We start from the raw sequence: 21802 nt of genomic DNA, 5'->3' as shown, positions 1-21802 counted from the left end.
TGTTTTTAATGAAAGTGAAATTAATGTTATTTTTCATCTAGATCTTTCAGTCTGCCAGTAAAATCAGATAAATTCCTTTATCTTACATGACTGTAATTGTTGTCTGTTGCAGCTGACGGGTGTATTGATCGGGGCAGTGGTGTCTGTGTTTCTGATAGGAATCTCTGTGCTTCTCCTGTACCGCAGATACAAACTAGCAAGTAAGTTTAACTTCTGTGTCCATAAATAGATGCTTGGAGTTTCACACTTTTAAACACTTTCCAACTATAGAGTTGGATATAGTTTTTCGTATTGTAAGGAAAGTCTAAAGAACTATTTACTGTTTTTTTTTTTTTTTTTTTTTTTAAGCTGTAGTTCTTGAACTTAATAATAACTTCATCAGTGTTAAAGGGATCATATCATTAGCTGCTTTTAGTTGTGTCTGGCTTGCCAGGTTCACTAATATTTGGGTGAAGTAAATAAAAGTAAAATAATTTTTCGACATGCCTTTTTTGTCAGGGAGGGCTCATTAAAACACAATGTATCAATATATTCTCATATACTATTTTCATATAATACTTATACAAATAAATAATACAATACAAATAATTTTTTAGTCATGGGACAAAAAAAGCAGTCCTAAAAACTGTAATATGCAATCATCCTCCATAGCGCAATAGCTCCAATGTTTACCTCTCACGCCGCCGCCAACAGATGGATCTGTTTCATACATTCTCCTGATTACACCGCACCACAGTGGAAAAAAAAACTTAACCGCACCAGCTGGCCAGGACTGGCACGGAACAACGAGAACTGTTTGGCCTGATGGTGGAAAAGGGGGGGATGTACGTTATGGAAGGGGTTCCCCGGCCTGAGGCAAATGAGGAGGAGCGTGACGAGGAGGAGGGCAGGGCCGGGCCGTGACTACGCACGCCCGGCCCCCAATCGGGCTAATCAGCCGAAGAGAGGGATAAATGCAGCCGGATGCGGCAGTTCAGGAGAGAGAGCCACACGCAGCTGCAGTGTGTGCATTTGTGTTTGTGTCTTTTTGTTTAAGTTTACATTAAATATTACTTTGACTGTTCAGCCGGTTCCTGCCGCCTCCTTGCCCGACCTTACCTGTTAAAATTATCAACCTTTTAAATGCCTACAGTTTGCAAGAATCAGGCTATGGTATGTTAATGAAACATCTCCCAAGCATGTGATAATGCGGCCAGTGGGTTATTTGGCATTTTTGGTTACAGCAGTTCTGTGTGTTTGTGTTTCCAGGTCAGCAAGCTGGTGTCCCTCGGTATCGCTTCAGGAAGAGAGATAAAGTGCTCTTCTATGGCAGGAAAATCATGAGAAAGGTGAATCATAGCTCAATGCAACTCATGTGCTTGCCTGGTGTGATTTGTAGCCTGTTTTCAACTTTTAATTGTCACATTCAGAGTTCAGATTTGTTCTCCATTTCCAAGATAAACAGCCAGTTGTTCTGACTCTGTAGAGATTTGCTCCACAGTGATCAAACATTCATTTATATCAGTTTAATTAAAATGTGCATTTTCTAATGTCATTTTACCCTGCCTCCACTGGAGAGCAGCATAGAGTGTGTCAAATGGCACATGACTAACCTGTTAATTTTTTTACGTTCTCCTTCCTCCCTTGGTTTTTCTATTTCCATCTCTCAGGTCCAGACCTTGTCCTCCACACCTTCCTCCGCTTCAGTGTCTAAACAGCGCTCTCGAAAGAGGCCTAAAGTTCTGAGTATAGCTCGCAGGTTTGTTTTCTCTTTAGATTCTCATGTTCACCACCGGATTTATAGTACACGCCACCTCGTTGCCCTCTCTTTTACCACTGTCTCTCTCATGCACAATTTAAGGGCAAAGGTAACTAGATTATGCACTATTTCTGGTTATTTCTAAATCTGTGTCAGTAATTTAGTTTTGAGTTTTCCAGTCAAAGCTTCATGTTTTATTCCTGCTATGATGTCATAAAGGATCCTGCGGATTAGGAAGGAGCCACCCACTCTACAGCCCAAAGAGCCACCTCCCTCACTCTTGGAGGCGGATCTTACTGAGTTTGATGTCCAGAGCTCAAACCTGCCCTCAGAGGTTCTCTACATGCTCAAGAATGTTAGGTAAATACAGTATAATACAGTATATACAGTGGCAAGAAAGAGTATTTGAACTCTTTGTAATTACCTGCATTTATGTATAAATGTATCTTAAAATCTGGTTTGATCTTCATCTGAGTTACAGTAATAAACAAACACAATCTATTTTAACTAATAACACAAATTATTGTATTGTTCTTGTACATATTGAATACATCATTCAAACATTCACAGTGTAGGTTGGAAAATGTATGTGACCCTAATGAGTCAACAAAAGCTAATTAGAGTGAGGACTTGACAAGCCTGGCATCCAAATAACGAAACGAGATTGGATGTGTGGGTTAGAGCTACTTTGACTTATAAAAAGCACTCAAACATTTTGAGTTTGCTATTAACAAGAAGCATCTGCTGACATGGACCATGCCTTGCAAAAAAGAGATCTCTGAAGACCTATGATCAAGAATTGTTGCTTCACATAAAGCTGGAAAGGGTAACAAAGTTATCTCAAAGAACATAAATATTCATCTGTCCACAGTTAGACAAATTGTCTATAAATGAAGATGATTTAGTACTGTGGATTCTCTCCCTAGAAGTGGCTGTCCAGCCAAGATGACTCAAAGGGCACACCACAGAATGCTCAATGAGGTAAAAAAAAAAAAAAACCTAGAGTGACAGCTAAAGACTTGAAGGAATCATTGGAACTGGTTAACATCTCTGTTCTTGAGTCTACTGTACAGAAAACATTAAACAGGCATGGTGTCCATGGCAGGACACTACGAAGGAAGTCGCTGCTTTCCACACAACATTGTTGCATGCCTGAAGTTTGCCAAAGACCACCTTGACACTCTGCAATGCTACTGGGAAAATGTTTTGTGGACTGATGAAACTATGGTTGAATTGTTTGGGAAGAAAACGCACTACATATGGGCACCACATAAGAACATGAAAACATCATCCTATCTGTGAAGTACGGTGGAGGGAGCATCATGATTTGGGGCTGTTGTGCTGCTTCGGGGCGTGGACCGCTTGCCATCATCGAGGGAAAAATTAATTCACAAGTTCATCAAGACATCCTACAGGATAATTTCTGGGTGGCTGTGCACCAGCTGAAGCTAAGTAGAAGTTGGGTGATGCAGCAGGACAATGACCCTAAACGTTTAATAAATCCACTGTGGAATGGCTTCCAAAAAAAATCGACCTTTTGGAGTGGCCCAGTCAGAGTCCAGATCTTAACTCAATAGAGATGCTGTGGAATGACCTCAAGAGAGCCGTTCACGCCAGTCATCCTAAGAATATGGCTTAGCTGAAGCAGTTCTGTAAGGAAGAATGGTCCAAAATTCCTTCTTAATGTTGTGCAGGTCTAATCCCAGCTACTGGAAACGCTTGGTTGAAGTTATTGCTGCTGAAGGAGGATCGGCTGGTTATTAAATCCATGTGTTCACTTACTTTATCCATAGCACTGTGAATGTTTAACAGGATGTGTTCAATAAAGACACGAAAGATTATAATTGTTTGTGTATTGTTAGCTTAAGCACATTTTATTTGTCTATACTTGTTACTTTAATGAAGATGAGATCACATTTTATGACCAGTTAGTGCAGAAAGGGTTCACATAATTTTTCTTGCCACTGTATACATACTAAATGTCTCTTATTAAACAGTTCTGTTGAATATTTAATTCAGAGTCAATAGCACTATTTTGCAGTCAGATATTTTGTATAATGACCACTCAATAATTCACCGTGAAATTGACAATTGTCCCATCTCATGGTGAAACTTATGTTGAAGCATGAATTTGTAAGTATGTCAAACCCTTATCTTGTGTCAATGGATTTCAGGGTACTAGGTCATTTTGAGAAGCCCTTGTTCCTGGAGCTGTGTCGGCACATGGTTTTTGTGGAGCTGCAGGAAGGAGAGGGGCTGTTTAGGCCGGGAGATGACGATGAAAGCATCTATGTGGTTCAGGACGGAAGACTAGAGCTTTGCATCCACGAGCCTGTAAGGATGAGCCACATAATTCCCATTTGAGATTTACAAATGTGCTAGATCATCTGGTATTCCATGCATAAAGAAAATGTGCATACTGTGCAGTGTGCACATTATACATACTGCAGAAATGTCAGAGTAATGTGATAGTGTGCTGTATTGCTATTCTGAACATACATAGCCCTAAACTTTGTTGAAGTAATGAAATAGTGACGATTGGTTTAAAGCAGGGTGTTGTAGCTTAGTACGTCTGGGATGCTGCCTGAAAGGTTATAGATATGAACCCTGCAATAATTGAATCATGAACATCACCATCATGCTTTGATCGAGAAACTTAACCTCAGGTTACTTAATGGGTACTATGTGTGAAAGTCACTCTTGAAAAGAAGTGCCTTTTTTATTTTTAAGGATGGCACAGATCCTGTGGTGAAGGACGTGTTGCCTGGGGACAGTGTTCACAGTCTGCTCAGCATTCTAGACATCATCACGGTACATTCTCTTGTCTCTTTTTGACTGCTTATCCAGTTCCAGTGCAAAGAGATTAATGCTTGATCCTTCCTCTCCCTGCCTTCATTCTCCAGGGTTATCCTGCTCCTTATAAGACTGTGTCGGCACGTGCAGCGGTCAGGTCTACCATATTGCGTCTGCCTGCCTCAGCTTTCCAGTCTGTGTTTGAGAAATACCCTGAGACTCTAGTGAGAGTCATACAGGTACATATGGAGTCTGCATCACTGTGACCTCAGTCTTACTGAACATCAGCAATTCTGTATTTAAAGGGGCCATATTTTACTTTTTTACTGATGTCGACTTATGATGTTAGTCAAGGTTTCTTGTGCCAAAACAGTCATCATTTAGTGACTTTCCTCATTTATTTCCCATCCTCTTTCTGTGCCTTACACAATGTTCTAACCAGGGGCGATTTGATGAAGCCATAAAAGCTCTTTCATATTAATCTGAGTTTTTGTTCTAATCAGCTGTGACCGGTAACACTTGGTAGCCCCGTCCACATTGAAATCTCATTGGTTCAAAATCCTGCTCCATATAACTATATATTATGCATGAAATGTGTTCTGATTGGCTGTTATTGTGCTGCATGATGTAGCATTTTCGCTTTCAGTTTGAAAACAGTATTACAATTAAACAGACTGTTTTTGTTACTGTACCTCTTTATGTAAATGTATTCTGTTATGATTGGCTAACCGATATTGGCATAGCTCACACTGTCATTCATTAGGGTAAGCGAAGATGCTGATTAATGAATTGATGTTAATGTGTAAACGTGAATAGACACAGGTTTAAGTCAACATGAAATGCCATTCACAACCCATTACAGATATTTCTGAGGGAAACAGGATATTCAGCGTGAAAAAATGTAGTTTTTTCTATCCATTAGCAACTGTTTGGATCGTAAAAAGTGTGCGTTACATACAACAATGAAGCCCATGTGGGTGGAGGGGAGTGGTTGAAATGCAAGAGGGATTGGTGACGTCACCAAAAAAGTAAAGTTGTTTCAGAGGCGGAGCAAGTTATTAGATTTTGATGTAAGATTACACAGACAAACACTTTTTTGTATTCATTATTCGTTTTATTTTTGTATACATTTCTTTGTATGCGTACACGTTATTCTTGAAATAACGTGCACTTCTGAACTGTACACAGTACGAACAGGAATGTGCATTAAGAAATTAAATACGGACGAGTCTGTTTGTCATAACCATCTGTTTTGTTTCTTTGTCTGTCTTTGGCTGTTTAGATAATCATGGTGCGTCTGCAGAGAGTCACTTTCCTAGCACTTCACCACTACCTGGGGCTGACGACCGAGCTTTTCAATCAGGTTAGAGAGAGTATGCATGCATCTCAGAATTATTACTTTTAAGATCACACGTACACATGCACACACTCAATCACTTAAAAATGTTTTTATTTTTTTACACACACTCTGTGTTATTTCATGCTACATTAACCACCATAATGTGGCATAATCACTCCTGCAGTTGAGCCATAAAACTCAGTCCGGTTGAATGACATGGATCATAAGACCTCAGCTCTCCTTTAAAGGACAGGCTTTAATGCCCTCTGGGGTTAAAATCTCCCATCAACCTCCAATGCATGGCACAGCACAAACCTACATACACATGTCATCTCATTACATCAGCCTCTTTTGTCATCTCAGCAGCATAGACAGGACAAGGGAGTTGTTTTCTGTTTTGATTTAAGGAGAACCTTTGGCTTGTGCTGTGAAATTGGCTCTCCCTTCTACTAAAAAAACAACTTAGTCTCAACAACAGGCAAAGTTACGTGTTAACAGAACACTACACTCACTTTTGATCAGCTGAATTGGGTTGTGTTTGTTCTGAAAAAGCACAAACGATTGTAAAAATGAACCAAGGTCAGTGACAAATGAGGATGATGAAAAGGAAAATTCTAGTAAAAATCTAAAAATGCATTTATCAAGTAGTCTTGAAAGTGCACTCTTTGTAGCCATGTTGGTTTCATACAGCTTTGGAAAACGTTTATACCATTTCAACAAAAGTTGATTTAATAACCCTGAAAATGAGTGATATAACCATTAAGTGAATTTTATAATTAGGGCTGTCAATATTAATGCGTGAACACATGGGTCATTCCTGGTATTCAGTGCCTTTTGGAAATCATAATGTTTAGAAAATCAAACACCGTTTTTAAAATCACTTCTTGTGTAATAATGATAGGGAGATTTGAAAAATGATTTTGGTCAAGCTCAGGTAAATATATTTAAGCATTTATGAAACAAAATAAATGAAATGAAGGACCAAAAATGTCCACCCTGTTAGGGACAAATGAACAACAGTTTGAAAGACTTATGATTTAAATGTATGGGCCTTTGTCCTCTTAAAAGCTAAAACCAGCCATAGAAGGTTTATCAAATAAAGAATCGAATGGATTTTGAAATGTTTATTTAAAAAATATGAACTAATACTGACTTTTTTCATAGTTCCCTTAACATAGTGGACTTATTAAGGTTGACCACATCAGATTGGAAAGATAAAAAAAGACAATTGAAATAATAGAGGGTATCACTTGCCTTCAGGTTGTTTTCCCTCCAAGGAAGTGATGTTAGCTTTATGATATGATGTCATTTCATTTTTCCAGCTTCCATTTAAAGAGACAGTTGTCGAAAATAACAGAGTGGACAATATTAGAGACACGCTTAAAAACTTTATTATAATTTTTACAATAAATTTAATAATTTAAAAAATCTATACATAAGAGAGAAGTGTTACTGATATACCCAACAATTTGAAAAATGTGAAAAAATCACTCCTAGTAAGTCTTGTATTCATCATGAAAATAGGATACACAAGCCTGGGGACATATGAAAAATTTTGATATTTGGTGGTTTAAAATGTTTAAAAAAATTTTTTTTATCAACTTTAATATGCTTAAAGTTTAAATGGTGTTATTTATGTAAAATACAACTTTAAAATTGCTAGAATTCAATATTTAAAGGCAATAAGATCATGATATTTACCAGGGGCACAAAAGGCACCGAATACCAGGAATGACCCACATGCGATTTAATTTTGAAAGCTTAATGCGTTAATTTTTTTTAATAGCGATTAACGCATTTACCATTAATACAGCATAAACACTGGTGTGAAGGGCGGAACCATTGTAATGTGTCCGCCGGGAGTCATTACACTGACACACATGCCACAAACAGACACACAACAGCGCCCGAGCCCTTCTACCCAGAGGAGCCTACAAGCTTAGCATAAAACAGCATAACGCGGCAGTCCCATAGTCATTCTATGGGCGGTACTGTCGTAACCCACTAGTTGACTGTTATGCTCTCTCCTATGATAGAGCTGGGGAGGTTGTTATCTCAGTAAATAAAAGAATCTGACAGCGTTTCCCTGTCAGTGATAAAATTATGGAGAAAGGAGCTCTTAGCGCTATTTGATGTACATACAAAACAAGCCCAGATGGGACTTGTGATAGAAATCAAGTATTTTTCAGCCTAAATGCACATTTTTATTACCACAGAAGCACACCAATCATACAGTTGAAGTCAGAAGTTTACATACACTAAGTCATTAAAACTCATTTTTTAACCACTCCACAGATTTCATATTAGCAAACTGTAGTTTTGGCAAAGAAAATCTACTTTGTGCAGGACACAAGTCATTTTTCCAACAATTGTTTACAGACAGATTGTTTCACTTTTAATTGACTATATCACAATTTCTGACAGTGGGTCAGAAGTTTACATACACTAAGTTAACTGTGCCTTTAAGCAGCTTGGAAAATTCCAGAAAATTATATCAAGCCTTTAGATAATTAGCCAATAAGCTTCTGATAGGAGGTGTATTGAATTGGAGGTGTACCTGTGGATGTATTTTAAGGCCTACTTTCAAACTCAATGTCTCTTTGCTTGACATCATGGGAAAATCAAAAGAAATCAGCCAAGAAATCAACAAAAATCAACAAAAAATATTGTGGACCTCCACAAGTCTGGTTTATCCTTGGAGCAATTTCCAAATGCCTGAAAGTACCACGTTCATCTGTACAAACAATAGTACGCAAGTATAAACACCATGGGACCACGCAGCCATCATACCGCTCAGGAAGGAGACACATTCTGTCTCCTAGAGATGAATGTAGTTTGGTGTGAAAAGTGCAAATCAATCCCAGAACAACAGCAAAGGACCTTGTGAAGATACTGGAGGAAACAGTATCTATATCCACAGACAAATGAGCCCTATATCGACATAACCTGAAAGGCTGCTCAGCAAGGAAGAAGCCACTGCTCCAAAACCACCATAAAAAAGCCAGACTACAGTTTGCAAGTGCACATGGGTACAAAGATCTTAGTTTTTGGAGAAATGTCCTCTGGTCTGATGAAACAAAAATCAAACTGTTTGGGCATAATGACCATCGTTATGTTTGGAGGAAAAAGGGTGAGGCTTGCAAGCTGAAGAACACCATCCCAACCGTGAAGCATGGGGTGGCAGTATCATGTTGTGGGGGTGCTTTGCTGCAGGAGGGACTGGTGCACTTCACAAAATAGATGGCATCATGAGGAAGGAAAATTATGTGGATATATTGAAGCAACATCGCAAGACATCAGCCATGAAGTTAAAGCTTGGTCACAAATGGGTCTTCCAAATGGACAATGAGCCCAAGCATACCACCAAAGTTATGGCAAAATGGCTTGTGGACAACAAAGTCAAGGTTTTGGAGTGGCCATCACAAAGCCTGTGTGAGCAAGAAGACCTACAAACCTGACTCCATTACACCAGTTCTGTCTGGAGGAATGGGCCAAAATTCTAGCAGCTTATTGTGAGAAGCTTGTGGAAGGCTACCCAAAATGTTTGACTCAAGTACAAACAATTTAAAGGCAATGCTACCAAATACTAACAAAGTGTATGTAAACTTCTGACCCACTGGGAATGTGATGAAAGAAATAAAAGCTGAAATAAATCATTCTCTCTACTATTATTCTGACATTTCACATTCTTAAAATATAGTGATCCTAACTGACCTAAGATGGGGAATGTTTTCACGATTAAATGTCAGGAATTGTGAAAAACTGAGTTTAAATGTATTTGGCTAAGGTGTATGTGAACTGTGACTTCAACTGTATATAGTGTCAAATTTCTGTGATTAATCGCGATTAAAAAAATTTAATCGACTGAAGGCACTAGCTATAATTTATTTTTCTTGAATAGTTTCCACGAATTACCTTGAATACCTTGAATGTGAACGTATACACAAATATTTTGTACAAATATGACCTTTGAATCATGAATATCATGTTTTCTTGGGGTTATACCATTTAACAACCTCAACCAACTTTGCCATGTCATAAAAAGATCAAAATCTCTGATATTTTTAAGAGACTTACTGATGTTGACACACAGTCATGAAGGTTCACAGGGTCCTAACTTTAATGTAATATTCCTGTTTTATGGTTTTCTTGAAAAATAACAAAACAGCTTCATGTTTGTTGATTATACTGCCCATCTGATTTTGCAGACAGAAGTTTTTTAAAAGGTTAATACTATTTTATAATACTATTTTAAAACAAAACTGCTCCACTTCTTTCAAATAAATGATAACATACCTTGCCAAAGAAATGTCAAAATGAAATTTCATTCATAAAATGAAAACATGTTCATCACTGAAGTGGTGTATTCAGGTCATTTATATGAATTTAATAAATTAATAGAACACAAAAATTTGCATCACTTCATGAGCAATTAAGAAGTAAGAAATTCTATCTTTCAGTATAGCAGTATGGCTTTTGCTTAGACTAGTAAAATTGATTTCTGTGTGCCAGTGCTAGATGATTGTGTGTCTAATGACGTGTGTGTGTGTGTGTGTGTGTGTGTGTGTGTGTAGGACAGACAAGCAGTACCGCTTTTCACAGTCAACAGTGTGCTCGCTGAGGGGAGTCCCATTAGAGTCCCGCGCAAGCCCCACTTTCAGACAACATCAGAAGACGAGCACCTGCACAGCTCTGGAGAGCACTTTACAGACTCGGGTGCACAGCACAAACACATCACTTCATTTCTTCATTCAGCTACAGTATTATTTCCAAACAAATACAAAAGAATTTAAGAATTTTGGTCATGCATGGCTGTTTTGAGAGTGATATAAATTTCTCATCACTCAGATGGAGGGCAAGCTAGTTCATATGAAAACGCATCCTCAGTTGTGCGCAGGTCTCGCTCAGTCTCAATGCCTGTTGAGAGCACAGGTAACACCACGCTGTCTGATAGATCATCCACCATCTTCCTCTCCACTCACACAGATTCTGCTTTTCAGTAACCAAGGCTTTCTTCAAACAGGCAGCCCAAAACATATTTGTTTCTCTGATCAACAAAAAAAAAAAAAAAATAGAGAGTTTTTACAAAACTCATTCAAGCCACATTCGTATGGGGTTTAAAATTAAATAAAAATACTTTTTTTAGAAATGAGTTATAATCTGGGCTGTCAGAGCTTAATTCAAGAATATTAAAGCAATAGTTCACCAAAAATGAAAATTCTCTCATCATTAACTCCCCCTCATGCCATCCCAGATGTGTATGACTTTCGTCTGCAGAACACAAACAAAGATTTTAGAAGAATATGTCAGCTCTGTAGGTCCATATAATGCAAGTGAATGGTGACCAAAACTTTGAAGCTCCAAAAAGCACATAAAGACAGCATAAAATGAATCCATACTACTCCAGTGGTTTAATCCATGTCTTCTGAAGCAATCAAATTGATTTTGAGTGAGAACAGACTAAAATATAACTCCTTTTTCACCATAAAAATGACATCAGTAGTCTCCTTGGTGATCATGATTTCAAGCTCGATCACACTTCCTAGTGCCATCTAGTGCTCTGTGCATACGTCAAGCACTAGGATGTGTTATCGAGCTTGAAAGCATGAATGTGCATAGAGAATGTAATAGCAAGATGTACAGTGAAAAAGTTAGATTTTGGTCTGTTATCACCCAAAATTGATTAGATTGCTTCAAAAGACATGGATTAAACCACTGGAGTCTTATGGATTTTTTTATTTTGTCTTTGTGTGCTTTTTGGAGCTTCAAATTTTCGGTCACCATTTACTTAAATTGGGCCTACAGAGCTGAGTTATTCTTCTAAAATCTTTGTGTTCTGCAGAAGAAAGAAAGTCATACACATCTGGGATGGCATGAGGTGTAGTAAATGATGAGAGAATTTTCATTTTTTGGGTGAACTATTCTTTTTATGGGTTAAATTCAGTAATGCCTCCTCCATTGCTTAAAATCTCATATGCCACATGATGTCAGACATATGTTTCCATCTGCAAACTTCTGTCTTACCATACTTGCAGCTTGAAATCTTAGTTATTGTAGAATAAAGTCTCTTGGCACTGTGCAGGTTCTTACATTATAGCTTAAGCAACCAATGTATATATACCCAGAAATGAACTACACTCCCTGAATAAACTGTCTCTTGCACAATAACAGTGCCGACAGTCAATCCTAAAGATCGGATTTGGAAAAAAAAATCTGAATTATGTGCAGTGTGATGTTATTTACCATGTATTACCTAATTCTATTACCTAAACCCCACCTATGCAGGGGTGGCAGGAAACGACCTGAACATGGCTTACGAACGGGCCCGAGTCACCATAGACGATCCTCCATCCAGTCCTGTAATTTACAAGGTTTCTCACCCTCCATTTCATCTCTTTCAGTTCCTTCTAATATCTCTAGAGTTTTGAACATTTCAGATCATTTTTCATTCACGTTTATATTTTCTTCAGTCCATTCTGAAGAAGAGTGTGACCATGCAGCAAGCTCCATCCACTGTGATTCATTACACGGACAATGCGCCATGCTCTGATGTGCCCCCCAGTAAAATAGGAGCCATATTCCAGGCTGCCAAGAAAGACTTGCTGGGTATTTTTCAGCTGCAGGTCAATATACACCTCCAACACTTGGAAATATATTCATGTTTAATGTATTATTTAAATGCAAAATCTTTTTGAATATTTTTATTTGTGCTGTGTGTGTTTAGGACCCCAGTTTGCTGGAGGGCAGGGTGACACTGCATCAGGTTAAGGCTGGATCTATTGTAGCTCGCCAAGGAGATCAGGTGAGACATCTTGAACAGTGACTGTGTCTCAAACCCTAGTGAGTTGTTTGACCATATGCTGCCTAACTGGGAACCTTTTTACAAAGACATCATCCCACCAGAGTTGGAACCTCATAGGTGTTTGATTTGTGATGCTTTGCATGAGGCAACTTCATAAACAGGATTATGTAAGCATAGCTTGGGATCGATGCCTTTTTCACGCATTGATAATTGGAAGATTGTCCCGATGATTATCGATTATATATCGGGTTATTTTTCAGATATAAATAGGGCTGCTCATTGCACAATATTCTTTGACTTATTAAACATATTTCTCAACACAACTTTGGTAAAGTGTGAGCGACAGGGTAAATTAAAGGAGCACCACGGAGCCCATCTCGCATAGTTTTCAATTAAATTCGACCCAAATCATTATCAAAGGACAAAGATTATGTACTCTAGTCATCACTGGATGTATATTGTATTTTTCATATAGCCTACACAAAGTATTTTCAGTTACAAGTATGTCATTTTGTGGTTTGACAACATGAATGAAAGACCTATTCAAGGCTACATATAGATAAATTGTATAATAAACATCACCTTTTCTAAATATTCAGTTTGTACAGTTACACCAGTTTCATACACTAACCTGAAAACTCATCGTCACTTAGTTCATTATGAAAGTACCAAAACCTTTGTAACTTTGGACTGCCATCTGCTGCACCGCATCAGCTCGTCCTGTGTGTGTGTGTGTGTGTGTGTGTGTGTGTGTGTGTGTGCGTGTGCGTGCGCGCGATATCTGTGCCTGTCCTACCTGCAACCGGCTTCAGGAAAGTTATATCACCCTTTTGTGGTCACCAAACGCTATTACCCCAGACTGTTTAACAGAAGGCCAACTGAGTGAATTGGAAAGCATGCAAATTAGGCTTCTTATTTAAATGTCAACTAATTTTAATATATCGATGCCACAACAATATATCGATAAAATAACATGTCGATCAGTAATCGATATATCAATATTTAATGACATCACTAGTAAGCATGTATGTGATATTGCCAAAATAAAGTATTTTAGAAGGTAGTATTATTTGATATCTAGAATTTCAGACAGTCCTTGTGTGAGGAACATGCCGGTGATGCCCAAAAATACTGTCTAGGTAGGCAGCTCATTGGGTTTTGATACACCGTTTGAATGTTTGCATACTGATCTTGTTATCAAACATGGATGTTTGTTTGCTTTCTAAAAACATTATGGGACATGATTGAAGCTAATAAGATCACTAGGCCAGACTAGAATTTTAATACCGATCATTCACAAATTCTGCACATCCCCTTCCTCTTGTATGTTTATTTATTAGATATTTTGTATAATTTGAAAATGCTTCCATTTGCTACCATTGTTGTACTCTCTGCTATGTTTAAGTTATTTAACCATATTTTGCTTCCAATCCACAGATTTCTGCTGATTTTCACCCACAATCAGCACAAAAAATGTGTGGATTCTGAGTGGGCTTATTCCAATAGAACATGAATGTATCTGGACAGTGCTGTGTCTTTGGATTTCTTCTTTGTAATGCATTACCCTGACCGAATGACTGTTTTGACTCTGTGGATGTGTGTCCTTTAGGAAGTGAGTGTGCAGTTTGTGATCTCAGGCACGCTGCATGTATACCAGCGGATGATCGACAGGGAGGAGGATACGTGTCTGTTCGTGGCTCGCCCAGGAGAGCTGGTGGGTCAGCTGGCCGTGCTGACAGGCGAACCACTCATCTTTACTGTGCGGGCGCACCGTGACTGCAGCTTCCTGTCCATCTCTAAAACACATTTCTATGAGTAGGCCACAAACAAACACTCACTTTAAAGGGTTGTGTTCTGCACTTTTCCTTGGAATCCACTTATAATGTTGAAAGATGTTCAGTGTATTGCTCTAACAATTTACATGACCGTTTTCCTAGTCTCACATAGCCAGTCTTTTGACATCTGCATATAGTCTGGTCCACTTCGTAGCATATTCTGACCAAGAACTGCCCACTTAGACAGAAACAGTCTGACTGACCGACATTTAAAGCATCCAGTCATAGTTCGTTTAGTTTTTCTGTTGTTTAGAGGCGAGTTTATCTGAAAAAGTTCATACAATAATAGATTGGCATGCAAAAAAAACAAACAACTATTGTCGTGACCAGCTGTACAGAAAACACAGAAGAAATTTGCAGAAATGTGTGCATTGTAATCAGTATTTCTGTCTGACATTTCAAATGCCTTGAATAAAAATCTGAGTATCTTAAGTGTAATTTAGGGTCTTATTAATTGAAGCCCTTGTTCACATTGACAGGTAGGCTCTCCAGCAGATGCATTGACTCATTCTTCTATATACACACATATATACTGTATGTGTGTGTTGTCTCAGGATCATGCGAGCTGAGCCCACAGTGGTGCTGAACGTTGCTCATACCGTCGTAAGAAGGATGTCATCTTTCGTCAGACAGATTGACTTTGCCCTTGACTGGATGGCTGTGGAGGCGGGCAGAGCTGTCTACAGGTCTATTTCATTTGCTCTGATATTTACCACTTACATCTTCTCCATATTTCACCCGCTCTCTTTTCTCATTGCCTCTTTCTTTTTGTTTTTCTTTTTTGTTTTTAGGTTAAACACAGTACCTTGATTACTATGTATTAGTATTAAATGTCCTCCATGCTGTGTTCTTGGCTCAGCTGAGAATAGATTGCAGATAAACTGTGTATTATGATATTTTTCTCCTTTTACTCCAGTGATTCCTCTGTGAGAGTTTTGGACAGAATACAATTGAATAAACTTGGCGACTTCCTCTTTTCAGGCCTCTGGCTAAAACAGATTAGCTCTCTCAGCATCTCATAAATCTTCTATGACACACGATCCTCTCTCTCTCTCTCTCTCTCTCTCTCTCTCTCTCTCTCTTTCTCTTTCTCAGGCAGGGTGATAAGTCTGACAGTACTTTTATAGTGCTTAGTGGACGCCTGCGTTCCGTCATCAGGAAGGAGGATGGGAAAAAGGAGCTGACGGGAGAGTATGGCAGAGGAGATCTCATTGGAGTGGTGAGCTTTTGCACATGCATGACATGTACTGGAATAGACCACTTTGCTGTCATTGCAATCTTATTCCTGCCTTTATTTTTATTTTTTTTTACCTGCATTTGTTACCTGTTCATGGAAGGCATGATGAGCATCGTAGTGCCTAAAATATTTACAGTAAAGCACAGCCTTAAGTGCCTTATTGCTTTTATAAATAGTTACAGTACTGTATAATAAATATGTGTAGAATTCACAACACAGTAAATTCTAAAATGTAGCTAATACTATTATTTCAAGCATTCAGGCTTTCAGGGCTGTTTTCTCATGTTGTTTATGTTGGTAAACCTTTAATATACACAGAGTACCCATGGGTACTTAAAAAGACAAAGTATTAAATTCACTTTTTAATTTCTAAGGCCATAAAGAGTCTTAAATATCTTCAATAAAATACAAGAAGTTTTAAATATTCATAGGCCTTACATTTTGGGGCGTGAAAAGAGGAGATGCTTAAAACAGCAAACGTGTGTTTTGATTGGTTGGTGGCAACTTTGGCAACTTTGGTAACTAATTTGCATGCTAACAGATCTGTTATAGCAGTATGGAATGCGCTGGGTTCGAAAAAATTGAGTTCTCTGACTGGTTAAAACCAGTTAACATTAGGTAATGCATTCATAATGAATTCATTTAGAGTTTTAATGTTCTACATACGTATACTAATACATATAGACAGTAAAAGTTACATATGTCAACATTAGGTAATGCATTCATAATGAATAATGAACATTTTAAAAATTATGTATTATATTATTTAAAAAAGAAAACGCATAAATGCACAATATAATATAATAACATTTCCAGAGACATCCAAGTAGCCTAAGTGGTTTTGTATTGACCTGATAATTTTATTATTTAATGTATTTTAAACCATTTTTTTCATTGTGAAAGTGGTCTTAAATCTTTATATAAAAGTATTAAATTTCATTCCTTCATACCTGCAGATATCATGATACTTAAGTGATTATACATATTTCAGTTTTCAGTAATTGGTAAACGTTTGGTTGGTTACAGTTTTACAGGTTTTAGTCATTTTGCACGTTAATGTCATCTAAAATGTTGCTTTCCTCAACTAGAATGTACTAAAATTAATAAATCTGACTAAATATTGAAATCATGATCAACAGACAAAAATAAAAAAAAATGTAATAACGAGGCCAATTGACAGCACTGTCTCTTGTTCTATTCACCCTTTTCCTGGATGTGGAAGTGTTCCATGATTCATAATAAAAGCCTGTTTCCGTTTTCCAGTCTCCAGTGTTTTCACTCGCATCGGCTAATGTTCTTTGTGGATAATGTGATGTTTAGTGTATTACATTTGTAAAAATAGTAAAAAAATAAAAGGCATGTGGCTCCATAGTGCCGATTCTTTAGAGAGACAGTACCTCCCCTGTCAAAGTTTAAGCCTACAACAGCACAAGTTGAGCCTGAACTCATTTGTTCTCCAGCTAACACTTAAAATTGTATTGGTAGTTTTTTCATTGCTTCTTATGAGACCGGAACTAGAAAACAGTCCAACGGCAATTAGAATCATCATGTTAGCACACAGTGGTTAGTCAGGAAAACTGTTGATTGGGCCAATACTGAGTTTTCACTATATTTAATGTTTGTCGATAATGTACATGTGCTTTTATGCCTTGCAGACATTCAAATTTTTGAATTGTGCTAATTTAAATACATCCCCAAGGTAACATTATCTATAGCTGGTTAAATTTGTGAGAAAGACTTGTGATAGCTTTTGAAGCATTAGTATTGTTTTGTCATGTATACCATTGTTTTTAAAAAATTGTGTTTAGTCGAATTTATAATTGAGTAATATTATAGCTTTCTTTTTTTTTTTTTTTCTTTTTTTACAAAGAAAACTAAACTAATAATGTCATATTTGCTTTCAAAGCCTTCATTTTTTTGTGGGCAGTGAAATTGATGTCAGGTAAAGTCAAAATCTGAACTGCTGGCCTGACTGGGGTGGCTGAAAAAAATCCATATTGCCAAGCCCTATCTTATAACATCATTATTCCTGCCCATTTTTGCCTACTGTTCATTACCCCCTATTACCTCTCTTTTGCTAAAATAACACAGGGATCTTGTTTTTGGGCATTTAATCCATTTTTATTCTTTATTACATATAATTGATTACTTGCTATAGTAACTTTGCTCAATATATGTGCTGTTAAAGAATACATCAAGAATACATCAATGCCACTGCATACCACTGGCATTGATGTATTCTTACAAATCCGTACCACAGGTGTGCTTCAGAGATGGCAGACTTGCTTATTTAGATAAATGTATTTCCAGAGAGATCCCACAATCTTGTTATTCATTACTCTTCATACCCGTGGTAATTTCTGTGCTGCTAAGAATACCTGGCCATGCCGATGCCATGGTTACGTGCACTGGAGAGCAGGGATGGTGTGTTATTCATGCCACTGAGTGATGTGAATGAAGGCCTGATTTGAAGATCCAGATTTAGCCTCCATCTACGTCATAGATTGACTCAATTTTTGTTCTTGATATTAGAGTTGTATTAGTGCAGATTTTTTCTCTTATGTGCAATTGAAGGAATAATGTCTTCGTTCCTCACTTTTTATTTTTTTAAATCAGGCAATATGTACAGTACCTTATTCTTTATAATGCTAATTGTTGTACCTAAGCAAGCTTCAGAGTCAATCATTGCATTGTGTTTACATTTATTATCGTGTGTGTGCGTGTGAGAATACAGGTGGAAGCTCTGACCCATCAGAACAGAGCAACTACTGTTCACGCTGTTCGAGACTCAGAACTAGCTAAACTACCCGAGGGAGCTCTCAGTTCCATTAAGAGGAAATTCCCACAGGCACGTCAACTGCACTGCATCTGCTTTACAGACTGATAAGAGTTCCTTCGGTCTCTTAACATGCATTATGATCCGTTTATTTAATCTCATTAGGTAGTCACAAGGCTTATTCACCTGCTCGGACAGAAGATCCTCCAGCAGGTTAATGGACCTTTGACAGGTGTGTGTGAAAACAACTATCAGTGTTCAGTCTTTAACTGCTCCATCCGAGGCAGAGGTTTCCAGGCTACAGATGAGCCTGGCTGATGCATAAAAACTTCTGTGTATCTGGTGGTATTTTAACATTTACCTTTGTTGCTTAAGCTCGCAGTCTGGCTCTGCACACCCCGGGAAGTAAATGGGATGCAGGGAACCCTGCCTCAAATCTTTCCACCGTCACTGTGCTCCCAGTATCAGAAGAGGTCCCTCTGACTGCTTTCACACTGGAACTTCAGCATGCACTCCTGGCTATCGGTGAGGATCAAAGGCCCCTGTCACAAATGGCACACATAATGGACTTGTAGTCTTGATGCTGTCATGTACGCATGTCCGTTAAGTCCACGAGACCATAGGTGTCCCATTTGTCATTTTATGATTCAGTGTCCTTTGAAAATGTCTCCAATGCAGCATTTTGTCTGTACTGGTGCAGACTTCACAATGGACTACTACACGACAGTCCATGCTGCAATACATTAGTAAAGTCTGGACTCGGAGAAGGACCACAAGGGCAGAGAAAGGCTTTTAGGACATGGCCATATACATTATATAATCAAAAATTAAAAGGATAATCAGGCGTACAGTAGGAGAGAAAGTTTCATTAGGATATTGAGTTAAATATATTGCCGACAATCACTATTTTGTGTTTTTATGTGCTTATATATGTGTTCCCAGGTCCCACTCTTCTTTTGACTAGTGACATCATCAAACAGCGCCTTGGATCTGCTGCATTAGACAGGTACGACATCAAAGTGACACCAAATAGTAGTTGATTAAGCAATATCACACAAGCGAGGGCTGTTGAATTAAATTTCAGCACAGGTCAACAGCCATGGTGATATTCAGTACAATAGCATGATTGTGAGTTTGAAATTGCTTTTATACAGCAGTTCTATAAACAAGAAGTTGACATTAAGTAACTTACATTTTTATTTTGTCTATTTTTGCTCCACTAACAAAAATAGTGACAAAGTCAGTGCAGGTCAGGATCAACCTTTGTGTGTCACCAAGCAATGCACAGACTGACAGTCTGGAATGCTGTGTACAGACAAGCGGGTTGATACAAACAGTGAAACATCCTCATTCTGTTAAACTAAATATTAGCACTTTTGGAATAAGACTTAAGGACCATAATTAACTGTTTATAATGTTTATGTGACATTAAATATTTAAAGAATAACAGACGACAGCCCGTTGAATTATTGATTAATTATGCACACCCAAGGTGGTGATGCAATTTGGGTGAACATTATTTTTTAATTCATAATTCAATTCATATAATTCAATGGTCCAGAGTCAATTATTCTGCTTAGACCATGGTTATCAATACATGCGTGTGTGATTACCTGTGTTTGCCATGGCTTTCGTCAGCTGTGTTTGTCAGTAACATTGCTTCAAATTGCCAAGCTGTTCGTTTACACTTCTTATTATCAAGGTGGTACCGTCACTATATTTGTATGTTGCTTTTTAGTTGCAAAACTGTTGTGTTCATTAAGTCAAGGTTCTGTGTCTTGCTCGTGAGTGTCTATGTATGTGTGTATGTATGTGTCACTCTAACCCTAGCTGTTTGAGAGTGTGGGAGAGCGAGAGAGAGCAAGGGTGTGTTCCACAGATTTTTTTTTTATTATTTTTTTTTTCAGATATTATTGAAATAGTTTGTCATATTTATATGACTTACTTAGCCAGTATCTTTGTTTTATTTGGTTATTTTGATGTGGTAGCCTGTATGGCTCTTTGAAAAAAATGTGGCGAAGTGGTATGGAACTGTTTTGTGGCCAAGACCTGGAACTACTTCATAGCTGTGCATTACTGAAAAGTAATTGCACACCTTAAAAGGTCTGTCAACCAATCAGAATCAAGTATTCAACAGCCCTGTGGTATAATAGTTAATAAATGTATGCCCACTCCATCTATTAGAACATGCAAGTTCACTGTTAATGGATGCAGACTTTCAGATGAATAAATGTTTTTAAAGCTTCTTGTAAAAAAACAAACCTGGCACATTAAAGTAGTTGTTTGATGAGGGAGATGAAAGGAGATGTGTTTTGTGATGTGTAAATGAACAACACAATAAACCCTATAAATAAACAGTCCTCTTGAGTAGGGATGTACGAGACTAGTCGACTAAATGTTTCTGATGCTGCTGCTAGTCGACACTGGATTTACTAGTCGGTTAATATTTCCCCCCATTAAACTATTCAAAATTTTACACATTTACATTTGGCTTTATATTTTTACAGAGGCTGCGCTTAAAGTATTGTCATATTAATGTTACATTTTTTTAAATAGAATTAATAATACAAATATTATTTAAAAAAGAGGATTTCTGGAGCAGATACATAGTTTCATTTCACTTCTGGCTGCACGTGCTTCTTCAGCAAAGTAGTAATGAAATCACTTCGGTGGTGGCACGGGAATCAGATTTCCAAACGTTTGAAGTCCCTATGGATGTTTTCACATTTGAGTCATCTTTAAATCTGTGTGTGCTTGTATGTTATTTTTCCGCTGTGCAGGCTTTTTCAAGGTGACCATGTTAATTTTGCTCATCAAAAAAATATATGCTTTTTAATGCTAGGTATGCCATTTATTTTTAATCTGCTGATTAAGAAGGCTATTTTCAACGAGGTGCTGACTGCTTAACGAGTTAAACTATCTTTTATTCTGTGTGCACGTCATGTTTAGAATAGATTAGATACACTATATTGCCAAAAGTATTCGCTCACCCATCCAAATAATTGAATTCAGGTGTTCCAATCACTTCCATGGCCACAGGTGTATAAAATGAAGCACCTAGGCATGCAGACTACTTCTACAAACATTTGTGAAAGAATGGGCCGCAAGTCCAGTCGTGAAATTTCCTCGCTACTAAATATTCCACAGTCAACTGTCAGTGGTATTATAACAAAGTGGAAGCAATTGGGAATGACAGCAACTCAGGCCACGTAAAATGACAGAGCGGGGTCAGCGGATGCTGAGGCGCATAGTGCGCAGAGGTCGCCAACTTTCTGCAGAGTC

At 37.9% G+C, this 21802-nt stretch overlaps 1 protein-coding gene across 3 annotated transcripts in view; it reads left to right on the top strand.

Moving 5' to 3' along the window:
- LOC127428814 (patatin-like phospholipase domain-containing protein 7) overlaps nucleotides 1-21802 on the top strand; it is a 36375-nt gene that overhangs the window by 2800 nt on the left and 11773 nt on the right. For 2 of the 3 annotated variants that reach the window (XM_051677425.1, XM_051677427.1), the window contains exons 4-23: nucleotides 113-200; nucleotides 1249-1328; nucleotides 1650-1738; nucleotides 1958-2098; nucleotides 3913-4072; nucleotides 4469-4549; nucleotides 4642-4770; nucleotides 5814-5894; nucleotides 10445-10586; nucleotides 10719-10802; nucleotides 12156-12241; nucleotides 12341-12493; nucleotides 12595-12672; nucleotides 14282-14487; nucleotides 15062-15193; nucleotides 15603-15726; nucleotides 18479-18592; nucleotides 18686-18752; nucleotides 18896-19045; nucleotides 19463-19526. In XM_051677425.1, coding sequence (XP_051533385.1) covers nucleotides 113-200; nucleotides 1249-1328; nucleotides 1650-1738; nucleotides 1958-2098; nucleotides 3913-4072; nucleotides 4469-4549; nucleotides 4642-4770; nucleotides 5814-5894; nucleotides 10445-10586; nucleotides 10719-10802; nucleotides 12156-12241; nucleotides 12341-12493; nucleotides 12595-12672; nucleotides 14282-14487; nucleotides 15062-15193; nucleotides 15603-15726; nucleotides 18479-18592; nucleotides 18686-18752; nucleotides 18896-19045; nucleotides 19463-19526 — 2249 coding nt within the window. Of the gene's footprint in view, nucleotides 1-112; nucleotides 201-1248; nucleotides 1329-1649; nucleotides 1739-1957; nucleotides 2099-3912; nucleotides 4073-4468; nucleotides 4550-4641; nucleotides 4771-5813; nucleotides 5895-10444; nucleotides 10587-10718; nucleotides 10803-12155; nucleotides 12242-12340; nucleotides 12494-12594; nucleotides 12673-14281; nucleotides 14488-15061; nucleotides 15194-15602; nucleotides 15727-18478; nucleotides 18597-18685; nucleotides 18753-18895; nucleotides 19046-19462; nucleotides 19527-21802 lie in introns of all 3 variants that reach the window. The other variant, XM_051677426.1, reaches the window with a different exon arrangement.

This window comes from Myxocyprinus asiaticus, chromosome 38, assembly GCF_019703515.2.
Source record: "Myxocyprinus asiaticus isolate MX2 ecotype Aquarium Trade chromosome 38, UBuf_Myxa_2, whole genome shotgun sequence".
Lineage (NCBI taxonomy): Eukaryota > Metazoa > Chordata > Actinopteri > Cypriniformes > Catostomidae > Myxocyprinus > Myxocyprinus asiaticus.
This window is presented reverse-complemented; position numbering and strand designations above follow the sequence as displayed.